General features: G+C 40.9%; 1 protein-coding gene across 3 annotated transcripts; it reads left to right on the forward strand.

Annotated features, from left to right (window-relative positions):
• The first annotated feature begins 1,670 nt into the window (after positions 1-1,670).
• Positions 1,671-26,696, forward strand: stn1 (STN1 subunit of CST complex). 3 transcript variants are annotated; one of them, XM_068321169.1, is made up of 10 exons: positions 1,671-1,882; positions 2,210-2,305; positions 13,219-13,296; positions 19,985-20,158; positions 20,581-20,692; positions 23,118-23,268; positions 23,784-23,906; positions 24,000-24,072; positions 24,392-24,523; positions 24,793-26,696. In XM_068321169.1, the coding sequence occupies exons 1-10, from the start codon at positions 1,765-1,767 to the stop codon at positions 24,918-24,920; spliced, it is 1,185 nt and encodes a 394-aa protein (XP_068177270.1). In that variant the 5' UTR covers positions 1,671-1,764; the 3' UTR covers positions 24,921-26,696. The 3 variants fall into 3 exon arrangements, with proteins under 3 accessions (XP_068177270.1, XP_068177268.1, XP_068177269.1); XM_068321167.1 differs by having other exon boundaries at positions 24,392-24,513; XM_068321168.1 differs by having other exon boundaries at positions 19,988-20,158; positions 24,392-24,513.
• The last annotated feature ends 283 nt before the right edge of the window (positions 26,697-26,979 follow it).

Genomic DNA, 26,979 nt, shown 5'->3' on the forward strand with positions numbered 1-26,979 from the left:
ATTTCAGAGCTATGAATGATTTAGACATGAATGAATGGTGTGTCAAAAGTGTCTTATGTTCCGTGTTAATTGAATAACTTATGTTCAGTCAGTGGTTGGTTCAATCCAAGTATAAGTAAAGCTATTGTGGTCACAGGTGAGCTCCTGGTAGCTGTCTGTAATCCTCTCATGTCCTCCGAGTGTGTGTGTGTGTGTGTGTGTGTGTGTGTGTGTGTGTGTGTGTGTGTGTGTGTGTGTGTGTGTGTGTGTGTGAGAGTGTGTATGCACGTGGAATTTCCTTTGGGATCAAAAAGTATTTATCATCATCAAGGTACCGCAGGGATATCAGTATACATCAACAACAGCACAGTAGTTTTCTGAAAAAACAAAAATAAAATAAATAAAATTATTAATTTTAATTTTTTAATTCAATTTTTTTTAATTTAATTTTTAAAACATGGCACTTACAGTATATTAGGTATGACTTACAGAGGGCATTTGAATGCACCATATGAACCCTGTCACACCATTACTGTTGCGAAGAGCAGATTTAGAGAAGGAGCTGAGGGATCAGGAAGTGGGAGGAGCTAGAGGCTGGACAATTTATAAATTGAATAGAGAACAGGTGTGTATCCTCTCCGTGTCAGTGCAGCAGATCCATACCACATTGGACAGAAATGTTTGTCTGTGTGATCATATGACAACCAGCCTACATTCTGTCATCCCATTGATTTCTCTGCTGCTCCTCAAAGTCATAATAAATTACAAAAGACGAAATCTTGGTGTTTCCATGTGCCTCACCGCATAGCCATAGTGTTCGTGAAATCCTTGTAATCAGCCCACCAGCATCATCCAATCCAATCCAACTTCATTTGTTAAGCACATTACAACAACCACAGTAGACCAAAGTCTCCATACTTAACAAGTATTTTATAATTACCATATGACACAGAATGAAAAGTCAGTCGATTTTGAAGATTAAATGTTGCAACATTGTCTCACTTCAAAGTGTAGATGAAGCGATCACAGGAAATGGTTTCCTTTAAATATTTTACTAAAGCATATTCAGTAAAATAATCCACTATTAAAATTTCATTATTAAAAGTTGCCCTTGTTTTTAATGTTTTCCTATATAACCTGTATATTTAACATCACGATCAAGAGATTACTTGAAGACGAAACGATAACTGTTTTTTCTTCATCTTCAAGAAAATGAATGAATGAAAGTGCGTAAAATGCTCAAGCTGTAAACCTTCATGAAAAGACAACGTAGAATTAGGTCCCCGGAAACAGGATATGACGTTTCATACCGGGAGAAAATTACTAGCAAATGAAAAAGAATACATAAAAAAGACGTAGGAGTGTTTAAACCGTTCATGACGAAAGGATGGCTTATTATATCGAAAATAACAATTTTCTGCCCTGCACTATTTGTTAAACGACCACCTCAGTGCCACAGACCTGGTTCTTTGTCGTATAAAACTACACATCTCATACGGCTATGAAAAACACAAATGCTCTATAAATGCAAAATTTATTCCATGAAATATTTAATGTTTCGTAGTAGTAACTGTTTTGACCAATACAAAGTGTAAAATCGTCTACAAATGACACATATAGCCGCTCATACACGTAGACGAGTTAACACGTCACGTGACCAGTGTTTCTCCTGCTTCTCCGCCGTAGCTCCATTACTTCCTCACTGAAGACGCTGCCTGCCCAACAAGAAAACGACGGCGCAACATGAAAGGGTAATTTTGCTTTCATTGCGGAATACAAGGTACTATGGATCCAGCGGACGAGCCCCCTTCCATTTTGTGGGGACTGGACCCGACTTTTTCTGCTTTTGCCAGGCTTTATGTTGGAGACGTCTTGCGAATGGTAGAGTCAACACAAGTACCAGGTGACTTAAATAACTTCCAAATCACAAAATGCTCATTTTTCGAAAATATAAATAATTAAACCAAAACCTCATTGATTATTACGAAACAAACCAACTGTAATTTCATCTCAGTAAAGTTGGAAAACCACGTCCTTTCCAGATTGTACAATCACACGACGTGAACCTTTTATACTGGTAAACGTTCATTTTACTTGTCGGTGTCCGACTGTTCAAAGTTCGAATAATTATTTCCTCTTAATACTTGCCCTTGGTCTAACGTCGGAACGACAGTTGTTAATGTATTATTATTACTATATATATATTTTATTTTCCATCATCGCTTCACAGGCATCTTCTTCTATAACATGCATCCAATCTACAAAGTTGATGTTTTTGGGACCGTGGTTTACAAGAAAGAAAGAGAAGATTTCTTCTGTTATGGAGGTATTTTTTTTCATATGTACTTACATGTTGATTTTAATATTTATTAGTAATACAATTCAGCTAACGAACATACACACGGACTAGGGATGTAAAAGTATAGATGGTGTCTTACCATGACGAAAAGCAATTTTATCGCCATGGTTTGAGGGTATGTCTTTTCAGGACCTGAGGTCTTTAGACAGATGCGTTGGTTATGGCTTTTCAGGCACTTTGGTTTCAGTTCCTAATTTGTGTTGAGTTAGCGGTGATCAGGGTCATATTGTACATCATCATACTCATTCTTGATCACATATCAATCAATCAATCAATCAATCAATCCCCTTCATTGACATATAAACTCCTGGTAGGACCCAGACTTTGTAAGGCGGCCATCCGCCTCGACCGGTTGGGTGGAAAAGAAATACAATGTAGATAGGGAAAGGGAAAGAGAGACAGAGTGGCACTTACGCCAGATGGAGTTTCTGTCTGGACGGTAGATCCACTTGCTGAAGGTGGGTGGGGGGTATTTCAGGCAGCATTCAATGACTCATTCAATGAGAGAGATGAAACTTCAACATCTTGTTATACTGTTTGAGACATGATGGGTTACTGAAGGTTTTGCATCTTCAGAGTGAAGAGCCCTGTGAAGGTGATACAATTCTGTGATGTTCAATGTAAGATGTAGCCTCACAGTGAAGAGCTATGGAAATAATCACTTTTATTTTAGATTTTATTGGGAGCCAGTGAAAGGATGCCAGGACTGGAGATCTTTTCTCTTTCCTCCCAGTTTGAGTTAGTAAGCAGGCAGCTTCAATTTGAGGTACTTCTAAAGTTCTAATAGAGGTGCTTCAACAGCCGTATGGTAAGGAATTGCAGTAGTCTACTCTAGAAGTAACAAAGATATGATTTTTTTTTTTCTACATCTTCAAGAAGTTGTGAAGAAACCAAAGACTTAACATCCCTGACTGGGCATGCATCAGGAGCTAGTATGCCAAAGCCACTGTGGCTCATTGTATAAGAATTGAGCAAACCAAAAAAAGCCACACTCTGTGTCAAAGACAGTGGTGCAGCACGCGAACGACCAACGCTCGTCGCGATGGGGGGGCACCCCCCACGGAGTCTGGGGGGCCTCCCCGGGGAAATTTTTTAGAAAATGGGGTTGTTTTTCCTGCATTCTGGTGCATTCTGAGGGCAAGATCTTCTGTTCAGTTTACCTACAAAAATGCACTAAAGTCAACAGTTCAAGCTTAACTATCTTTATTTCTATCCTACCTTATGCAGGTATAAATGTGACATTCCACACTTGAAAACTTGCATTTACTATGTGAAGATACAGTCATACAAAATATTACTCAATGTTTACTTGTAAGTTTTACTTACTTTTACTAGAAGACATTTTAACTTTGACACTTTGATTTTAATAAATTTGATTCTTGGTATTACTCAATGTTTACTTGAGAGTTTTACTTGGACTAGAAGACATTTAACTTTAAACACCACCACCACCAACACCATTGGTATGCCATAGTTTAGTTTAGTTTTTTAACTCAATAACATGACTTTTCATTTCAATTTAAAAAGGCATGAAAAATAGCAAGTGAGGTGAATACACATTTACATGCATAGCTGGTTATTCCTGCCTGCTATAGGGATCAAAAGTCTAAGACTACAAAAAAATATTGATAATATCTTTCGTTTACCTTCTGATCGGTCTGTCACCACTCCTACCCCCTCTCAGCATTCACCATTTGTTGTTCAATTAGAATTTTAACACAAAATCTACTATATAACACTGGATTCTTAATTTCTTTCGATTGATCGTCCTTGCCTTGTCTTACACCAATTTTCAGGTTTAGCTTGTAAAAATATAATCTCTTTGTCATTGGACGAGAGGAGGTCATGACCCGAGTGCCTGTTTAATGATCAGGAGCATTCGGGTCACTTCGGCTTTTCCGTCGGCATGCTTCGGCTATTTCCGTTTGCTATTTCCATTGGCATGCTTCGGCTATTTCTGTTGGCTACTTCTGTTGGTATGCGCCGATGGCAATAGCCGACGGCAATACCAGCGCTAGCGAGAGAAAAAGTTTGTTATCGCTAGGGGATTTTCACGAGTCCCAAAGTTGTAAATTTTAGCCTTTTTTTCCTGGCTACACAGGCTAAAAACCTAGTAGCCAATCTGGAATTTACACGCCTATGGCAATGTGGCAAATGGCTAGCGCAAGCCCAGCCTGAGGCAAATTTCCAATTTAGGTAATTGGTCAGATTCGTTTGTTTTAATTGACAAATATAACTGATTATCATCTGCTTGGCAGTGAAAAATAATGTAATGTTTTCTGAGAATATTTCCTAATAGTAACATATACAGATTAAACAATACTGGCCCCAGAACAGATCCTTGAGGTACTCCACAATTAAGACTCTTGTTCTGAAGATTCATTATTTACATGAGCAGACTGAAATTTTTCAGATAGATATGATCCAAACCAATTTAATTGCTGAGTTTGGAATGCCCACATCTTCTTTTCCTTTCGGCTTCTCCCTTCAGCGATTGCCACAGTGAATCAGTGGCCTCCATCTAACCCTGTCTTTGTAATGCCCACATTATCTTCTAATATTCTCAGAAGGATATTATGATCAACAGTGACGAAAGCTCCACTGAGGGCTAATAAAAGTACAAAACCCAAAACCACTGTAGTTGGCACGTTGTGTAAATCGTAAATAAAAACAGAATACAATGATTTACAAATCTTTTTCAATTTATATTTAATTAAAAACACTGCAAAGATAAGCTATTTAATGTTTGAATTGAGAAAGTTTAGTTTATTTTGCAAATAATCATCAACTTAGAATTTAATGGCAGCAATACTGCAAAAAAATTGGCACAGGGACATTTTGACCACTGTATTAAATTGTTTTTCCTTTTACCAACACTCGCTAAATGTTTGGGAACTGAGGAGACACGTTTTTTAATTAATTTTTTTGGGTGGAATTCTTTCACTTTCTTGCTTCAAGTACATCTTAAGTTGTTCAACAGTCCAGGTTCTCCGTTTGTGTTTTACCGTTCATAATGCGCTTCACGTTTTCAATGGGGGACAGGTCTGGACTACAGGCACGCCAGTCTAGTACCTGTGAAGCCATGCTGTTGTAACACGTGCAGAATGTGGCTTGGCATTGTCTTGCTGAAATAAGCAGGGGCATCCATGAAAAAGACGCTGCTTGGATAACCACACATGTTGCTCCAAAACCTGTATGTACCTTTCAGCATTAATGGTGCCTTCACAGATGTGTAAATTGCCCATGCCTTGGGCACTAATACATGCCTTAACCATCACAGATGCTGGGTTTTGAACACTTAGAACAGTCTGGATGGTTCATTTTCATTTGGTCCGGAGGACAAGACAACCACATTTTCCAAAAACAATTTGAAATACAGTCGACCGACCACAGAACACTTTTCCACTTTGCATCAGTCCATCTTAGATGAGCTTTGGCCAAGCGAAGCCAGCAGCGTTTCTGGGTGTTGTTGACACATGGCTTTCACTTTTCATAGTATAGAGTTTTAACTTGCACTTTACAGATTTAGCGATGAACTGTAGTTACTGACAGTGGTTTTCAGAAGTTTGCCTAAGCCCATGTGGTGATATCCTTCACACAATGATGCTGGTTTTTGATGCAGTACCACCTGAGCTATCGAAGGTCATGGGCATTCAATGTTGGTTTTCGGCCTTGCCGTTTACGTGCATTAATTTCTCCAAATTCTCTCAATCTTTTGATGATATTACGGACCGTAGATGATGAAAGCCCTAAATACCTTGCAATAGTTTGTTGAGAAATGTTGTTATTAAACTGTTCGATAATTTGCTCATGCATTTGTTCACCAAGTGGTGACCGTTGACCCATCCTTGTTTGTGAATGACAAAGCATTTCAGGGAAGCTGCTTTTATACCCAGTCATGGCACCCAACTGTTCCCAAGTAGCCTGCTTCCCTCTGGGATATTCCAAATAAGTGTCTGATGCGCATTCCTCAACTTTCTCAGTCTTTTCTGCCACTTTTGCCAGCTTTTTTGAAATGTGTTGCAGACATCAAATTCTAAATGAGTGAATATTTGCAAAAAATAACAAAGTTTACCGGTTTGAACATTAAGTAACTTGTCTTTGCTGTGCATTCAATTGAATATACAATGTGCCCTCGTTCCTAGTGGTCAATGCGTTCCAGGAACCATATGCGATTAACGAATTCTGCGATAGTGACAAACTATCATATTATTTACGGTAATTCAAACATTTATGAAACCTCCTTATACTAATGTAGCCGCAAGAGGGCACAAGCCGGTGTCTTATTGTGCTGGTCCCAAGCCCGGATAAATACAGAGGGTTGCGTCAGGAAGGGCACACGGCATAAAACTTTTGCCACATCAACCATACAAATCAAATCTATGACTTCCATACCGGATCGTTCGAGGCCCGGCTTAACAGCGACCGCCATCGGCGCTGTTGACCTACAGGGCGCCCATGGAAATTGGATTACTTTTGGTCGAAGAAGGAGAGAAGGAAAGTGCGTTCGCACGAAGGAAGAGAAGAGGAGCGCCAGGAGTATAGGACTAAGAGTAGGGATGTTGAATGTTGGTACTATGACAGGAAAAGGTAAAGAGTTGGCTGACATGATGCAGAGGAGGAAGGTAGACGTACTGTGTGTCCAGGAGACCAGATGAAAAGGTAGCAAAGCTAGAAATTTAGGAGCAGGGTTCAAGTTGTTCTATCATGATGTAGATTAGAAGAGAAATGGAGTAGGAGTTATCTTGAAGGAGGAGTTTGTCCTGGAGGTAAAAAGAGTGTCGGATAGAGTGATGTATCTGAAGCTAGAAATAGAAGGTGGGATGTTTAATGTTGTTAGTGGGTAATGCCCCACAGGTAGGATGAGAGCTGGAGGAGAAGGAGAAATTCTGGTTGGACTTTGATGAAGTGATGCAGAATATGCCTAGAAGTGAGAGACTTGTCATTGGTAGAGACTTCAATGGACATGTTGGTGCAGGTAACAGAGGTGATGAGGAAGTGATGGGCAGGTTTGGTATCCAGGAGAGGAACGCAGAAGGACAGATGGTAGTTGACTTTGCAAAAAGGATGACAATGGCTGTAGTGAATACTTTCTTCCAGAAGAGGCAGGAACATAGAGTGACCTATAAGAGTGGTGGTAGGAGCATACAGGTAAACTACATCTTGTGTAGACGGTGTAACCTGAAGGAGATCAGTGACTGCAAAATAGTGGTAGGTGAGAGTGTAGCCAAACAGCACAGGATGGTGGTGTGTAGGATGACTCTGGTGGTGAGGAAGATGAAGAGGGCAAAGGCAGAGCAGAAGACGAAATGGTGGAAGCTAAAAAAGGAAGAGTGTTGCATGACTTTTAGGAAGGAGTTAAGACGGGCTCTGGGTGGCAAGGAAGTGCTTCCAGATGACTGGACAACTACAGCTATTGTGATCAGGGAGACAGGTAGGAGAGTAATTGGTGATGATATACCTGTAGAGGTTTGGAAGTGTCTAGGAGAGGTGACAGTAGAGTTTCTGACTGGGTTGTTCAACAGGATCTTAGATAGCGAGAAGATACCTGAGGAATGGAGGAGAAGTGTGCTGGTGCCCATTTTTAAGAACAAAGGAGATGTGCAGAGTTGTGGTAACTACAGAGCAATAAAGCTGATGAACCATACAATGAAGTTATGGGAAAGAGTAGTAGAAGCTAGACTAAGGACAGAAGTGAACATTTGTGCGCAGCAGTAGGGTTTCATGCCAAAAAAGAGTACTACAGATGCAGTGTTTACTTTGAGGATGTTGATAGAGAAGTACAGAGAAGGCCAGAGGGAGCTGCATTGTGTTTTTGTAGATCTGGAGAAAGCTTATGACAGGGTGCCCAGAGAGGAACTGTGGTATTGTATGAATAAGTCTGGAGTGGCAGAGAAGTATGTTAGAGCGGTGCAGGACATGTATGAGGACTGTAAGACAGTGGTGAGGTGTGATGTGGGTGTGACAGAGGAGTTCAAGGTGGAGGTGGGACTGCATCAGGGATCAGCTCTGAGCCCCTTCTTGTTCGTTATGGTGATGGACAGGCTGACAGATGAGGTTAGACAGGAATCTCCATGGACTATGATGCTTGCAGATGACATTGTGATCTGCAATGAGAGCAGGGAACAGGTGGAGGAGAAGCTAGAGAGGTGGCAGTTTGTCCTGGAAAGGAGAGGAATGAAGGATAGCCGCAGTAAGACAGAGTACATTTGTGTGAATGAGAGGGACCCAAGTGGAAGAGTGAGGTTACAGGGAGAAGAGATCAAGAAGGTGGAGGATTTTAAGTACTTAGGGTCAACAGTCCAGAGAAATGAAGAGTCTGGAAATGAGGTGAAGAAGCGTGTACAGGCAGGATGAAACGGGTGGACAAAAGTGTCAGGTGTGATGTGTAATAGAAGAGTTTCAGCTACAATGAAAGGAAAGGTGTACAAAACTGTGGTGAGACCAGCGATGTTGTTTGGTCTAGAGACAGTGTCACTGAGGAAAAGACAGGAGACAGAGCTGGAAGTAGCAGAGATGAAGAGGCTGAGGTTCTCTTTGGGAGTGACCAGGAAGGATAGGATCAGGAAGAGTACATCAGAGGGACAGCACATGTTAGAGGTTTTGGAGATAAAGTCAGAGAGGCCAGACTGAGATGGTTTGGACATGTCCAGAGGAGAGATAGTGAATATATTGGTAGAAGGATGCTGAGTTTTGAACTGCCAGGCAGGAGGCCTAGAGGAAGACCAAAGAGGAGGTTTATGGATGTAATGAGAGAGGACATGAAGGTAGTTGGTGTGAGAGAAGAGGATGCAAAGGACAGGGCTAGATGGAGGCAATTGATTTGCTGTGGTGACCCCTGAAGGGAAAAGCCGAAAGGAAAAGAAGAAGATGATGAAACCTCATTATACTGATATTAAACCAGCTTCTATCTGTATTACTTTTTCCCACACTCTTATTGACTTTTTAAAAAACTTTTGCGTCTCGTGTAAGTCCGAGACTCACGGAACGAAACAATCTTCGAGATGCCGTCAGCTAATATAATTTGCGTACGGTATCACTTGACTGCCTACCAAAAATTGCAAGCGTTGATGTGTGAAGGCGCACTGTAGTTTGAAAGGGATTTGTAAATAATTATTTTCTGTTTTTATTTGCGGTTTACAAAACGGGCCAACTTCACTGGTTTTGGGTTTTGTAATTGTGAATGCAATGTTCTGTATTAATCCCCGTAGGGAAATTGTTAGTCCCCTCTAGCACCCACACTGCTAGGTAGTCACATGCTTATATATAGTGGGTACAGGCCTGTTGCACACACCCATGCATGTTTGGGGTGGGGGGTGGAGCTGGGATATATAAGGTGAACGGCGCCTTGCTCGAGGGTGCCTCGGCAGTGCTCGGGAGGTGAACTGATGCCTCCCACTACCAGGTCACACTCCTAATTTTTAGCCTGACACGCTTCTTGATCTGCCGAGCCTCTGGTCCCCAGCCCAAGAGTTAATGGACTGAGCTACTGCCGCCCCAAAACTAAAAACAGAAGACATTTATCTGATGCTATTTAAAGGCCATTTATAACTATTAACAATGAAGTCTACGGACTGCATTTTTTCTGAAACCTGACTTAACTGTGCCTCCCCCTGTACTAATTTTGCATGCTGACAGGCCCCTGGTATGTGTGTTTATTTCAGGGGCCTGTACAAACAAATGTACTCGTGTTTAACTTGTATGTAATGGAGTGTAAAGATAATTTACACAAGTGGATTTTTAAAGTGAGTTGTTGGTTTTTTTTTATTGACGTTAATACGTCTTGAGGAAGTGTAGTTTGAATTTTGTCCAGCAGACAGGTGATCAATTTAGCAGAGGAAATTAGCGATTTTTAATCCATTTGCTGAAGGCATTCTAAATAATTGCTAGTTTAACCGCTTCCTCTGCTACGGGATTCATGGACGGTGCGTGATAAATCTCGTCTTGATATTTTATTTTGAAATAACTTAAAGTCGTCACTGTGCAGATTTAAAGGAATGGTGGGCTCATACTGTTTTGTTTATTGGTCAGCCTGGCTACATTGGTGAAAAGGAATTAATGAATGTGTGATGGGCCATGGATCCCAAAGGAAAAAAGAGAACAATTGCTGATGAGAACAGAGGATTCAAGGAAGAATGAACTTAATCATATGGTTTTTTTAGTTGCCGATGCGGACAGATTGTATGATTGCAGTACCAGTTAGTTACAGGAGCACAAAGGTAGATTTAAGAGTGGATTACATCTGAAAACTCTAAGACTGCTGCTTGTTTTTTTGTAACCAGAGAGATAATAAAATGTGGAAATCCGTTCACAAATGGTGTTGTATATTCCTTATGTTTTGTTACGTTATTGTGTTTATTTTTAGTCAGGGCACAAGCCAGTGTCTTAAGCCTGCAGAAATACAGAGGGTTGTGTCAGGAAAGGCATCCGACGTAAAACTTTTGCCACATCAACCATACAAATCAAATCTATGACTTCCATACAGTATCGACCGAGGCCCAGGTTAAAAACGACCACCGTTGGTGCTGTTGACCTACAGTGTGCTGGTGGAAATTGGACTACTGTTGGTCGAAGAAAGAGAGGAGGAAAATATGTTCGTAGGAAGAGAGAGAGGAGGAACGACAAGAGTATTAGGACTGAGAGTAAGGACGTTGAATGTTGGAATTATGACAGGAAAAGGTAGAGAGTTTGTTAACATGATGCAAAGGAGGAAGGTAGACATACTGTGTGTCCAGGAGACCAGGTGGAAAGGTAGCAAGGTTAAAATTTTAGGGTTCAAGTTGTTCTATCATGGTGTAGATAGGAAGAGAAATGGAGTAGGAATTATCTTGAAGAAGGAGTTTGTTAGGAATGTCCTGGAGGTAAAAAGAGTGTCAGATAAAGTGATGAGTCTGAAGCTAGAAATTGAAGGTGTGATGTTCAGTGTTGTTAGTGGGTATGCTCCACAGGTAAGATGTGAGCTGGAGGAGAAGGAGAAATTCTGGTTGGACTTTGACGAAGTGATGCAGAGCATCCCTAAAAGTTAGAGAGTTATCATCGGTGCAGACTTCAATGGACATGTTGGTGCAGGAAACAGAGGTGATGAGGAGGTGATGGGCAGGTTTGGTATCCAGGAGAGGAACGCAGAAGGACTGATGGTGGTTGACTTTGCAAACAGGATGGAAATGGCTATAGTGAACACTTTCTTCCAGAAGAGGAAGGAACAGACTGTGTAGCCACAGTGGCGTTCTTATTTTTACGGAAAAAAGGCTAAAACTTACAACTTTTTCGCTCGCTAGTGGTGCTCGCTATTTCCTCTGGGCTACTTCCGCTAGCGAGTGGCGCTAGCAAAAATAGCGCCGCTATTTCCGCGCGCCGACGGAATTTAGCCGAAGCATGCCGACGGAAATAGCTGAAGTGATCCGAACGCTCCTGATCATTAAATATGCACTCGGGTCATGACCTCTTCTCGTCCAATGAAAAACAAAAATATTGTTTTTTTACAAGCTGAACCCGTGAATTGGTGTACGACAAGGCGAGGACGATTGTTTTATAGTAGAGTTTGTGTTAAAGTCCTCATTAATAAACAAATGATGAATGCTGAGAGGGGGGAGGAGTGGTGACAGACCGATCAGAAGGTAAATGAAAGATATTATCAATGCTTTTTTGTAGTCTTAGACTTTTGTTCCCTATGACCAGCAGGAATAACCTGCGATGCATGTAAATATGTATTCACCTCGCTTGCTATTTTTCATGCCTTTTTAAATTGAAATGAAAAATCATGTTATTGATTTAAAAAAAGTAAAATAAACTCTCCAAGGAACTATCACCTTATTGTGGTGGAGAGGTTTGTGTGCCCTAAGGATCCTGGGAGCTATGTCGTCGGGAGTCTTGAAGCGGCGGGGATGAGGATTAGCACCTCCAAATCTGAGGCCATGGTCCTCAGCAGGAAACCGGTGGACTGCCTTTTCCAAGTGGGGGATGAGGTCCTTCCACAAGTGAAGGAGTTGAAGTATCTTGGGGTCCTGTTCATGAGTAAGGGAACAATGGAGCATGAGATTGGAATTGGGGCAGCAGGTGCGGTATTGCAATGGCTTCACTGCACTGTTGTCACAAAAAGGGAGCTAAGCCGAGAGGCAAAGCTCACCATCTTCGTTCCTACCCTCACCTAGGGTTGTGACCGAAAGAACGAGATTACGGATACAAGTGGCTGAAAAGGGCTTTCTCAGGCGGTGTAGCTGGTGTCTCCCTTACAGGTAGGGTGAGAAACACTGCTGTTCGCGAGGGGCTCAGAGTAGAGTCGCTGCTCCTTCACGTGGAAAGGAGTCAGTTGAGGTGGTTTGGGCGTCTGGTGTGGATACCTCCGGGACGCCTCCCTAGGGAGGTGTTTCTGGCACGTCCAGCTGGGAGGAGACCTCGGGGCAGACCCAGGACCAGGTGGAGGGATTATATCTCAACACTGGCCTGGGAACGCCTTGGGATCCCCCAGTCAGAGCTGGTGGATGTGGCCGGGGAAAGGGAAGTTTGGGGCTCCCTGCTGAAGCTGCTCCCCCCGCAACCTGACTCCGGATAAACGGTGGAAGATGGATGGATGGATGGCTATTTTGTGTGTGCAGAATGTGTTATAGATCTTTGGGTTTATCTGTTAAAAAATGTACCAAGAACAACAGCATTGAATTATTGTTCAGTGTATTATATATCTCGACGTTATGACATGCTAACATGCTTTGGCGTTCAGTGATTGTGGGAATGAACTCAACTCCACAGTAAGCATTACATACCATTGTTTTAATGCATTTACTGTTACAGTCCTAACCTATAGACATATAACTCATACTCTAATTTTTTTAATAAGCAAAAAGGTTTTTTTGTCATGCCATTACTTGTATTTGTCTCCACAGTGGATGATGGCACTGGTGTTATAAAATGCCTCTGCTGGAAAAATAACCTTTTAAAAGAAGATGAGGGTCCGAATACATGTAAGTTGGTGTTTACATTTTGTATGGTTTTTGTCTAAGCTCTGTATTTGTAAGACCATAGTATGTGTTTAACAAATTACTATACATTACCAGTGTGATTTTAGATCATGATTTATCTAGAACACATATGTCAAAGTCAAGGCCCGGGGGCCAAATGGCCGGGCAAGTGAAATATCTGTGGCCCCCTGGATGATATTCAATTACAATTAGAACCAGTACGCAGGCCACAGCCACCCGCTGGTGTTTTTCATGCACCAACACTTCCTTCCCCACAATGCAATGGTAACCCATACTACAGCAAGCGGGCCTCAGCTTCATTTTTCATCAGCCGTCAGAGCAGACGTTAACTTTGATCTACCCTACTCCTCATAAATGGCTGAACAGAGGGTGGGCACTGAGAACAGAGTTTTTCAAGCCAGGTGGGAGGCAGAGGACATGTTTACGGAGCTTAATGGCAAACCTGTGTGTCATCTGTGTGGAGAAAGTTTGGCTGTAATGAAACAATATAATCTAAGAAAGCACTATCAAACATCTCAGAAACTCACAAGGGTGTGATTTTTTTTTTTTGAAGGAAGTTCGTTTTTGTTTGTGCGCCTGTTACAAAATGTTTCACTTGAAATCAATGACAGCCATAAGAAAATATTGCTTTATTCATTTAATTACTAAATAATATACTACACTGTTCTAGGTTTTGGTTCAAAAGGATATGTGCAATAATTTCAATATGTTTTAATAAACATTGAAGCCGTCCGGCCCTCGGCTTGTAGCAAATTTGGTTTTATTTGGCACTCTGTGTATTTGACTTTGACATCCCTGATCTAGAAGGTTTTCAAAGTGGTACCTCTACTTACAAATGTCTCTACATACGAAATTTTCTACTTATGAAACGCCTCAACTGGAAAATATTGCCTCTAGTTATGAAATAAATTTTGAGTTACGAAAGGTAAAAATACAGTATGGGCTGCTACTCGCAGCTCCCAAAGGTTCCTGAATGCAACATTCTTATAGCTGCTCTGCCATTGGCTATTACCTAGCATCCTGGCATCCCATTGGCTAAGAGGGACCTCTGTGTGTAGCTAGATAGGTGTCTATGCAGCGTCCTCGTTATTCGGCCTTCGACCCATGACGTGTTCTGATAGTTTTACGTAAATATATTAACTTTTAGAGTATTTACTACGGACCCCAAGAAAGTGTCGGAAAGAAGACGAAAATAAAAGACGAAGAAAAGAGTTTTTTTGCCCGTACCAACAAAGCAAGAGATAATAGAAAAGCATGAAAAAGGGATGCGTTTGGTTGATCTCGCCAAAGAATATGGCCGTAATGTATCTACAATCGCCACGTTATTAAAACAAAAGGAAGTTTAAGGTGTTTAAGGCATCGCGTGGGTAGTTGGAGAAGTTCAAAAGGAGGACTGGAATTCACTGTGTTGGTCGGCATGGTGAGGCAAGAGCGCATGAACCAAAGGGCAAAAAACAATGAGAACAGCAGTTAAAAGGTAAATAACCATCGTTTTTATTCCTTATTCTATTCTTTTTTTTTTACATTATGCACAACTCTCATTTATTGTGTAATCATCTAATTGTAGTATATATTTGTTACATGTTTTGATGCGTTTTTATGCTTTATAAAACTTTTATGTCGGAATTTTGGGGGGCTTGGAACGGATTAGAGCATTTGCATGGAAAATGCGTCTCTACTTAAGAGAATTTCTACTTTTGAAATTTCTTCCAGAAACAATTAATTTCGTAAGTAGAGGTACCACTGTACTGTATTTTGCACACCATTTGACCCATTGTATAAAGAGGCGCAATCTAAATTACTTAGTTTATTTCTGTACTTAAACCATTCACAAGGCGCACTTTATTGTTCGACACATGCTAGAACAAGCTAACGGAAGCAGAATAGTGACTGTGGCTGAACCGTATTTTACTCTGTATTTAAAATTCAAAAAATACACTGACATTATTTTTAAATATGTCTTTATTATTTTAATTTTGGATCAATCTGATAAATCCTTCGAAGTCCTCACCTTAGGTCTCTGCATTGAACAACTCAGCAATTTCAGTATTGCTGTCAGAGTCTGTTTCGTTTCTGGGTGGCTGCCCAGTAATGATGCTGGCTTTTGCGAAAACTCGGACAACAGAAGAAGCAGATACGTTAGTCCAGGCATCCACAATCCATTCACATATTGTGGAGTAACACGCTCGGCGCTGCCTCCCAGTCTTTGTAAACGTGTGTTGACCGTCTCGCATCCATCGCTCCCACGATGCATGCAGCTTAACTTTCACTGCTGTGTTTACACCAATGGCCAGCAGCTGGAGTTCTTCAGTTCATCCTCCCGGGATGATTGCAAGCTCCGAATTCAATTGCTTCACATGACAGTAGAGATGCTTCTCCTGGCTGTTGTTGGTTCCAAAATCCATTGCTCCAGCTCGTCTTCCAAATACAGCCATCTGCTAATCTAGAGGTACTGTCCCTGACCGCCATGTAATGTTACAGACACGTCAACCATGACAGTCCCTGCACATCCAGGGACTTGAGGTACTCAGTACGAATCTCATTAACCTCCGGTGCTTTGCCACCAGGGAGTTTGGCAACCCCCTCAGTGACTTCAGCTTTGGATATGGACGAGTCCACCTCTGAGACCTCAGCCTTTGCTTCTTCTGTGTAAGACATGGTAGCGGGATTGAGAAGAGCCTTGAAGTATTCCTTCCACCGCCCAACAATATCCTCAGTTAAGGTCAGCAACTCTCCGCCTCTACTATTAACGGTGTTGGCTGTGCACTGCTTTACCCTCCTGAGGCGCAGAATGTTTTGCCAGAATTTCTTCGAGTCCTCCTCCATGACCTCCTCAAACTCCTACCAGAACCTGGTTTTTGCCTCCATGACTACTCAGGCTGCAGTACGTAAGGCCTGCCGTGTCCCCAGCCTCCTGCGGGATCTGAAATAAGCTCTGCAGGAGGTAGAAGTTGAAGACCTCACTGACAGAGGGTTCTGCCAGACGTTCCCAACAGACTTTCAAAACACGTTTGGGCCTGCCGAGTCTGTCCGGCCCCCTGCTCTGCCAGCGTATCCAGCTCACCACCAGGTGGTGATTGGTTGACAGCTCTGCCGTCTCTTCATCCAAGTGTCCAACACACATTGACGGAGATCTGATGATACAACAAGAAAGTCGATCATCGACCTCCGGCCTTCAGGCACTTAAACTCCCTCACCACGATAAGTTGGCAGTTCTCAAGAGAGGTCCTCTGACCTAATTGTTCATATTTCACATAACTTATAATTATAATAATGAATATAATAAATAATAAATATTAATTATTACAATTATAATATTATAATTATAATAATTTGAATTATAAATTAGAATTTTTTCATGTTATTGTTTATGTTTACACTCTTATATTATTATTGTTATTATTAACTAGGTGTTGAACTAACTAGGTTTTGAACTAACTAGGTTTTAAAACTTACTAACTAGGTTTTGAACTAACTAGGTTTTAAACCAACTAGATTTTAAAACTATGTTGTAAACTCACTAAGTTTTGAACTAACCAACTAACTAGGCTTTGAACAAACTAACCAACTAGGTTTTGAACTGACCAGGTTTCAAACTAACTAGACTCTAAAACTAGCTAATAAGGTTTAAACTAACTACTTTTTTCATTAACTAAGTTTTAATCTAACTATTTTTTGAACAAACTAACCCACTAGGTTTTAATCAAACTAGGCTCTAAACTAACTAGGTTTTGAACTAACTAGGGTTTAAACTAATTAGTTTTTAAACTAATTTTGGAGTAACTAGGGGTCCTATTATGAAAATCACACTTTTTCAGGTCTCTAAATATACATAGTGGTCCTCGCTAACCCGACTAACTCCTAGAATCTGATAAACAAACACTTTCTACACAGACATGCGAGAATCTTCTTCTTTTCTTTTCGGCTTTTCCCTTCAGGGGTCGCCACAGCGAATCAGTTGCCTCCATCTAAACCCTGTCTTCTGCATCCCCTTCTCTCACATCAACTACCTTCATGTCCTCTTTCACTACATCCATAAACATCCTCTTTGGTCTTCCTCTAGGCCTCCTGCCTGGCAGTTCAAAACTCAGCATCCCTCTACCAATATATTCGCTATCTATCCTCTGGACATGTCCAGACCGGGGGGCCAGTGGCTCAGCGGTAGAGCAGATGTTTTGAAGACAGATCGCCCAGCCATCGGTGGATCGATTCCCGCTCCCGCCAGAACATCTCCGGAGTGTGAGCTGATGGTGGGAGGCGTCAGCTCACCTCCCAGCCACTGCCGAGGCGCCCTTGAGCAAGGCGCTGTCCCCCCTACAAGCTGCTCTATTGGGGTGCACTCCAGGAAGCTGCTGCCCGTCACTCTGCCTCCCGATGTACAGATTGATGTTGTGTATTGTGTGTGTACTAACTGCATGCTTACAGGCCCCCTTGTGTGCTGTGGTTGTTTCAGGGGCCTGTACATACTGTGAAAAACTAACACAAAAATGTAACAATGTACACCTGAGTGACAAATGTAATTTCCCCTAGGGGATCAATAAAAAAGTATATCTTCTCCTTCTTCAAACAATCTCAGTCTGGCCTCTGACTTTATCTCCAAAACCTCTATCATGTGCTGTCCCTCTGATGTACTCATTCCTGATCCTATCCTTCCTGGTCCCAAAGAGAACCTCAGCATCTTCATCTTTGCTACCTCCAGCTCTGTCTCCTGTCTTTTCTTCAGTGACACTGTCTCTAGACCAAACAATATCGCTGGTCTCACCACAGTTTTGTACACCTTTCCTTTCATTTTAGCTGAAACTCTTCTATCACACATCACACCTGACACTTTTCTCCACCCATACCATCCTGCCTGTACACTCTTCTTCACCTCTTTTCCACACTCTCCATTGCTCTGGACTGTTGACCCTAAGTACTTACAATCCTCTACCTTCTTGATCTCTTCTCCCTGTAACCTCACTCTTCCACTTGGGTCCCTCTCATTCACACACATGTACTCTGTACCAACAATAGTCAAATTTCCACTGTCGCCCTGTAGGTCAACAGCGCCGATTGGTCGTTGTTAACACGGGCCTCGACCGATCCAGTATGGAAGTCACAGGTTTGATTCGCATGTTTGATTTGGCAAAAGTTTTACGTCGGATGCCATTCCTGATGCAACCCTCTGTATTTATCCAGGCTTCGGACCGGCACAATAAGACACTGGTTTGAGTCCTCTTGTGACTACATTACATGCGAGAATACAAGACAAAAACTTGGTTTTACCTGGAAAATCACATTTCATTAGTTTGCATTAGCTTAGCTCTCGTTTTATCCATGAGCTCTCATTATCCATAACGATTTTCAGAAAACACAGTGTAATTATCTCACGGGCCGGTTTAACCATGTTTACACAATGAGCCACGAGTTTTTGTTCAACAAAGACTGAGGAACATGAGAAAACAGGTTCACGCTTGGTGCCAAAAAATCAACCGTTATATCATGAAAAACAAGATTGGAAAACACGAGAAGAATTAGAGTGAAATAAGTAGCAGCTAAGTTACTGAAAGTTAAAAAAGTTCTAGACTATGGCGATCGATCAATCTGTAATGCAGGCACGTTCAAGTGGCGCAAGTTAACAAACGCACATGTACTCACGGGAGACGGCAGTGTTGATTGGTCAGCTGAGAAGTGGGAGGGAGACATGGAGAAGGCTCAGAGGGGGGAGGGGTGGAGATATGGAGCTGAGAGCTACGCTTCATTAAAACAGACCTTTTGAGAGCGGAAATGGATTTATCAATATTCAATCAAATATATTAAGGACCACGAATCACTTTTAGGGCAAGACGTTTCAAATACAGTGTAGCTGGACATCTGGCAGCTGAATGACATGAATTAAAAAAAGCAGAATATGGGACCTTTAAACTTTCAGCTAAAATGAAAGAAGTGTACAAAACTGTGGTGCCACCAGCGATGTTGTTTGGTCTAGAGACTGTCACTGAGGAAAAGACAGGAGACAGCTGGAGGAAGCAGAGATGAAAATCCTGAGGTTTTCTTTGGGAGTGACCAGGATCGATAGGATCAGACAGGTATTCATGTGATGCCGTACACACATGCTTATTGGCTGCCAACATCAGTGCACTGCGTTCCAAGATTCACAGTTCCTCCAGCAACTTTTCTTTAATACAAAAGTGTTCTGTTGTGTGTGTGTGTGTTGCCCTGAGCTGGCCTATGTGTGTGTTTTCCGCATGTGTTCACGAGACTGAGAGGGGGGCGTGAGAGCGAGAGTGAGAGCGAGAGTGCGAGCGGGAGATTGTTGTCAATTCTTGTTTATTCCTAGTTAAGGCTGGACACCAAATAAAAGTCGTTAAAGGAATATTGTGTGCGTAATCCTTGCCCACCGTGAGAGACATTGGGGGGTGTTACAAGTCAATAAGAGTGTGGGAAAAGGTAACACAGATAAAAGGTGGTTTAATATCCATGTGAGGAGGGTTGATAAAAGTTTAAATAACTGTAAATAATAAAATGGTTGCTATATCGTGGAATTTCGTATTTTGTGGGTGGTGATGGAATGTATTAACTGCGAGTAATGAGGGATTGACATACTAAATATTTTTGAATGTGCTTCACAATCTATTATATGTTCATTACCACAAACCATTGTGTAATATCCTGTAATTTTCTTATCAAGCAGGGCAGAAATGCAGTCATGGGGCCCAAGGAAGCTTCAGACCAGTGGCAGAGTTAGAGAAACTCAGACAAAACCAAAAGAGCCGCTGTTGTGTGGAGATTGGAGAGCTTCTTCGAGTCCGAGGACCAGTGAAGACATCCAGGCAACAGAGAGAAATCATGGCCTCTACCTACTGTTTGTACCAAAAGTCCTTTGCAGACTGTATTGTCACTGTCCACTTTGTTGCTTTACTAATCAACTACTTTTTTTAATATTACAACACAACAGGCGGTCTTAAATACCAGCATTGAACTAAGTTTTTTTTTTGAAAATACAAATAGTTTGTGCATCAGCATGCATTAGCTCCTTGACCCACAGTTCAAGTGTCTCACAAGTTTTTTGTCGAAAGACCATTTTGTTTTATGTTTATACCTGTCAATTCTGATGCACTTGTTGTGCATGTGTGCATCAGTGGAAGCTAGTGCATGCTGTCCCATGCTGCTGCATTGACCATTTGTATTTAAAATACAAAAGAACACATGTGTAGCAACATACCGCACATTTTCATTTGACAGTACGCATCATGTGCTCTGTGTGCATCATCTGTGTGTTTCCAGATAAGGTGAATGATCCAGTGATGGCGGTTCGGATAGCGTGGATGATGGAGGTCCTTGAACTGTACAACCAGTGTTATCGCAAGCACCTCCAGCTACAAACTGTTTCAATTGGGTACAAACACGAAGCTCATTTGTATCATGTTTCAAATATAGTCTGGATTCAATGGTATAAAATGTAAATTTTAAATTACAGTAATTTCCAAGAATTAGCCAGAGAAAATAGAACATCTGCCTGTCTGTTTAAATAGCTCATTGTGGAGTTAAAACCTGCTTCACGTACTGCATTTTCAGGGCTATAAGTCACACTTTTCTCATGGTGTGGGTGGTCCTGCGACTTCTACTTAGGTTCGACCAATATATTCAAATATACAGTATAATTTCATGTTCTAGGCTTGTTTGCCAGTATCTGCTACTCCTATTACTCCTGTAACACTGAAAATGTAAAACTTAAACATCAACTTATGTAGACAAGACTGAACCCCCCCAAAAGATACTTTGCAGATTACAAGCTGCAAGTATACAGTAAATATACAGCCTAAAATAGTCATCGAGCAACAGAAAGAATTTATCAGAGCATAGACCACAATGTCCCAAAAAGCATCTGCCTGTGGAGTTGGTGGAGAATGGTCGAGGTTGAAGACTTTGATGAATTAAGTGATTTGGAGTCAGATCAACAGTTTGATAAACATGTTAGGTATTTTCTGTCATATTTATCAGAATAGTCTGTTTAGACGCATAGTGTATATGCGTCTGGATCTTTTTTCTGGCTGTTCACCTGTCAGTGACAGGCTTGCTCCAGTACTTGGCTGCTGAGCTCTCTGGCTGCGTTATTGCCTACATGGACCTGCACCAGTGGCACTGCACCTCTGCTCAGACATCATCTTCCAACCCCAGTGTCGATGCATCCACCCAAGGTCCCACTGAAATTTCCAGCACGGTGGCTCAGCAGCAATAAAATTGATCTGGTCTAGCTCCAGACACCATCCAGTCTCCACCAGCCAGGTTGTTGACCACTGCGTGTTAGCTCATTTGGCTAGCATTACCATGGCACTGCAATCAACTTCAGCTCAACATCCACTCACTGATGGGCAAGGGGCATTTCATCGAGGACCTCCTCACCAACTACAGTCAAACCTCGGTTTTTGAACGCTTCTGTTCTCAACCAAATCAGTTTTCGACCAGAAAATCCGAGAATTTTACGTCTCTGAACTCGACCAAAATTCGGCTCTTGACCAAACCAAAAGAAGCCTAGCGTACCTGAATGCGACTCCCGGGAGCCGAGCGAACTCGAATGCCCAGGATGCTTCCTCCATAGCACATCCGTGTTCAAAGTTTGATAGGATATCTTTTATTAAAATAAAACACAGTGTCTATTTCTACCCCTTTTTTATTTATGGTAAACCGTATACAGTGCAGTTTATGGTGTAAACCGAAAGAAGCCGAGCATACCTGAACACGACTCACTTGGGAGCCGAGTGAACTGCCCAGGATGCTTCCTCCATAGTGCATTTGTGTTCAAAGTTCGATAGGATATCTTTTATTGAAATGAAACACAGTGTCTATTTCTACCCTTTTTTATTTATGGTAAACAGTATACAGTGCAGTTTATGGTGTAAACCGAAAGAAGCCGAGCGTACCTGAACACGACTCACTTGGGAGCCAAGCGAACTGCCCAGGATGCTTCCTCCGTAGCGCTTTCGTGTTCAAAGTTCGATAGGATATATTTTATTAAAATAAAACACAGTGTCTATACCCCTTTTTTATTTATGGTAAACAGTATACAGTGCAATTTATGGTGTAAAACAGTTAAAAAAAAACTTTTTTAGACTTGGAACGGATTCAAATTATTTACATTTATTATAATGGGAAAAATAGTTTTGGATTTCGAACAACTCGCTTTTCAAACAGCCCCTTGGAACGGATTATGTTCGAAAACCTAGGGTGACTGTATAAGCTAGACTCTCTCTGTTTAACCGAGACATGGCAGTAGCCCAATGACTGGTTTGTGCCCTCTTGCGGCTATATAATTATTGCGGCCCAATAATTATTTACAGCTGAAGAAATTCACTCCTAGTGGGTTTGCTGACGCGTTAATGTGTTTACAATAAAAATGTGACTTCTAGTGCAGTGTGACTTTATATATATATATATATATATATATATATATATATATATATATATATATATATATATATATATACTTTTTTGTGCATTTTTTGGCTGGTGTGACTTATACTGCGGAGTTACTTATAGTCCAAAAAGTATAGTAGATTTAATTTTTGTAGATTAAAATTTACATCATCAATTGATACTTGGCCCGGTTTGGTCAAAACAGAAAGCTCACTCTTTCCACCAAAAACAGCTGACACAAGCACAATTTCCATTTAGAAGAGCGAAGTGAAGCAGCGGGGTGGTGAGATGGATTGGATCAGTAATAAAAGTCTGTTAAAGTAGAGCCTGACTGAGTGATCATCAGGTATTCCTGAAGTTATTTTTCAGATTGATTATTGAGGCTAATATCTTGGCCTATTTTTCAGTGACTCCGCCATTAGCTCTGTCTGCAAGGCAACCAGTATAATGAAGGATTTCCTGAAGGAAGAAATGGTGACCAAATTTAGACCCTATGATGTTCAAGACCTCCTTCAGCCTCTGATCTCAAGCCATCCTCAAACAGCAACGGAAAACCAGGTAAACAAGAGTAATAGGAGCTGCTCCCTTTTGATCATGTCCGTATGTGGAATTAAATGATAATCGAACATCAGACTTTGAAGTGTACTTGTGGGATTTTAAAGAATGGAGCGACAAAAAATTGCAGAATTTTGTTGTAAACAGTTGGTTGCGGTAATTTAAGTCATTGAACTATTACAACTGTTGATAATGTAGCATGTACGTAATGGACTGCAATTTATGTAGTAGCCCGTATCCATCTGTTTTTGTCAAAGTCTGACAGACATGCCGCTCGTTATAGTCAGACTAGCAACTTGAACACTAACATCAGTTTGTGAAGAAGGTGCAAAATATAAAATATTTTTTATTTTCTTTAACATTTTTATTAATAAAAAAGAAGTACTTTATAAAGCATTCTTTAAGATGTCTTCATTATCATCACAAAACAAAGCATTTTATCTTTACACTTCACAAGAAAATCTTAAGCAATAGTTTCTTAGTGTTAAGTATCATTGTCATTTTTTGTTGCTGTTAAGGAGCAGTTGAAGGTTCTGTCTTCATGCCAGGAGCTACGCCAGCTCATGAAGGAAACCCTCCAAGTATTACAGGATGAGGGTATGGTGTATTGCAAGGTCAAATCCAAGGATGAAGTTTATCATGTATGAAAAATCAACATGAAATCTTCTTACTTCAGTGAATTACTTCTATCAGAAAGAGCATTTCCTACTGTTCACGTTGCTGTACATCATCAGGTCACTGTGCATGATGAAGAGCTATTCATCGCCATCAAAGATATTATCAGAGAAGACTCCAAGAGAGAGAAGTGTAAGTATGCTTCATCTTTGTTCTTAAACAACAAATTTACTTTGGTTTGACCGTCTTCCTTGTATTGGGTCAATGACAAACATTATATTGGCCCAATGGTCACACCTAATTTATATTAATTGCAATTTTTTTGTACATTTGCATTATCAGATGAGTTGCCTTTTTAGTGATACTGCTTTTAAAATGGACTTCTTGATGTTCTGTAAGATGTTAACATAACTGACCTATGAGAGTCTTAGAAAATTAAACTGCAGAAATTCCTCATTCAAATTCCTTTACCAAGTCTTCACATTGTTGCTGTTTTCCTCTGTATGTGTAGATGCTGAGAAGGGATGCCATATCCTGCACATCCTGTCTGCGGTCAGGCAGCGCTATAGCCTCAATGTGACCAGGACGGCACTGGAACTAGTCCTCAAGTTACTGGAATGCGACAGTGACATTGTTAGCCTAAGTAATAATCATTATACTATGTTTTAACTTGAGCAAAGACAGCTAAAGAACCCAATATAACTAGTAGTTTGAGTTATTGCTTCATAATGTGAGTGTCTAATACATTACATTTCTGTTTTTTTCTTTTTTGACTACTTATAAAATATGAAACTGTCTAACACTGATAAAGTTACATATCTGGCAACTTAAATTACTACAATATTCTGGTTTGCAAAAGGTAATAAATCTTCGTCTTTTCCTTTCGGCTTTTCCCTTCCGGGGTCGCCACAGCGAATCAGTTGCCTCCATCAAACCCTGTCTTCTGCATCCTCTTTTCTCACACCAACTACCTTCATGTCCTCTTTCACTACATCCATGAACTTCCACTTTGGTCCTCCTGTACGTCTCCTGCCTGGTAATTCAATACTCAGCGTCGTTCTCAGAGGAATAAAGAGAAGAGTAGTACGATTGAAAAATATTGTTTATCTCAATAGGATCAGTTGTTAATGTACTGGACAGTCTTTTTATCTGTGGAATAGTGCACCCTGCTACATGACCCTTTAGTGGATGAGCTACAAGACGATCCACTAAAGTGGGTCCTGAGCAGTCAAGAAGATGAATGAATGAATAAGCCAGTCATTAATCCGGTAGATCAAAATATATGGATTCATGTCCAGTGTATAGAGCTTTTCTTTAAGATGTCAGTTTATGAATTTACATTTTTTATTAATTAAAATGTAAATGTCTGAATCTAATATCCTGTTCAGATTGTAGCTTCAAGCTAATGGACATCTGCTATTTTTTAGTAAAGAAACAACGCAATACCAAACAGTATATAAGAAAACATTTTAGACTTGTACAAACAACACATTTAATACAAAAATACACACTAGCACATCACACATACAGTATGTATTTTGAATTAAATCAAGACATAATGACCATAAGACAGATCAGAGCCAGTGAATGCAGACCTGACAATAGACCTGACCTGAAGCTGTTTCATATAAGGCTTATAAGCAGTGCTGAAGACTTATATGGCACAGTCTGAAATGGACGACATTGTGAAGGTTTTGGATGAATTGATATGGCAGATCTACACAGTCACTTGCAGGAGGAAGTTTAAATAAAAAATCAGCCACAAGTTCAAAAAATGCAAATTTTGTCATAGCTTAGAAAGTATGCTAACTATACTAAATTGACTCTATCACACGAAAAATAACATTTGTGTTACATATAACATGATTAGTTTCATTGTGCTCAGACTGTACCAGAATTCTGATGTGTGTTTAATGCTGATGCATGTATTTGAATGTGTTCAGTAGTGCCCTGACTATGACTTACGCTCTACAGTCATGTTTAAGTGTGCTGTATTGTTTTTGCCCAGATTTCAAGGTGCTTCCTATAGTTGCTTTTTTTTAGGTTAAGCTGGTTTAGGTTAAGCTGGTTTGCTTTGACATTCTTGATTTGAAAAAAAAAAAAAAAAATATATATATATATATACACACACACACACACAAAGAGCAGAAGAGAGCAGTGGTGATAGATGTGGCGATTCCAGCTGACGCCAACATCAGGAAGAAGGAACACGAAAACATTGAGAAATATCAAGGGTTGAAAGAACAGCTGGAACAGATGTTGAAGGTTAAGGTTAATGTGGTCCCCGTGGTAGTAGGAGCACTTGGGGCAGTGACCCCCAAACTGGAAGAGTGGCTCCAGCAGATTCCTGGAACAACATCTGAAGCCTCAGTCCAGAAGAGCACAGTCCTAGGAACAGCTAAGATACTATGCAGAACCCTCAGACTCCCAGGCCTCTGGTAGAGGACCCGAGCTTGAGGATGACACACAGATACCACCCCACAAGGGGGAGAGGGACTTTATTTAAATATATTCTAGCTATTTTCTGTAGTTGAATAAAGGAACTTGTTAAGACTTTTGAGTTTTTAGTGCTGTGTGCCATTTGAAACTGGGACATCTGCTCATGTCAGATGAGTCCAAGTGGCCTTACTTTTTTGAAGCTCCCTGCTGAACAACGGCAAACACATGATACAGCTCTTTTTTTATATAGAATATACATCACTTATGATGACTAACATACTAATTTATGATGACTAACATTCATATGTAAAATTGATGGAGTGTCTCTTAATATTTCAGATTTGTTGATGTATTAACTATCAATGACACAAATAAAGAAAGACTTATTTTTTTAACCATCTTGCCAGAGTTTATGTGTACAGGGGGGCATTAGTGGGCTGTTTCATTTAGATCGGACTGATCCTGGTTGATCGTGTCGCTCCTGTCTCCGGCCAGAAAGTTACAAGAGACTACGAACAAATTGAGTGCCGCTTATCTATGGCGTTGCTGCCACCTTTACATATCGACGCGGAGGGAATTCCAGCGATTATCATAGACCGGGAGACTATTTCGAGCTAAGGCCATCACATCATACAGAAACCTTTATCCTTTATATCATAT

The sequence above is a fragment of the Antennarius striatus genome, chromosome 8 (assembly GCF_040054535.1).
Source record: "Antennarius striatus isolate MH-2024 chromosome 8, ASM4005453v1, whole genome shotgun sequence".
In the NCBI taxonomy this organism is placed as follows: Eukaryota; Metazoa; Chordata; class Actinopteri; order Lophiiformes; family Antennariidae; genus Antennarius; species Antennarius striatus.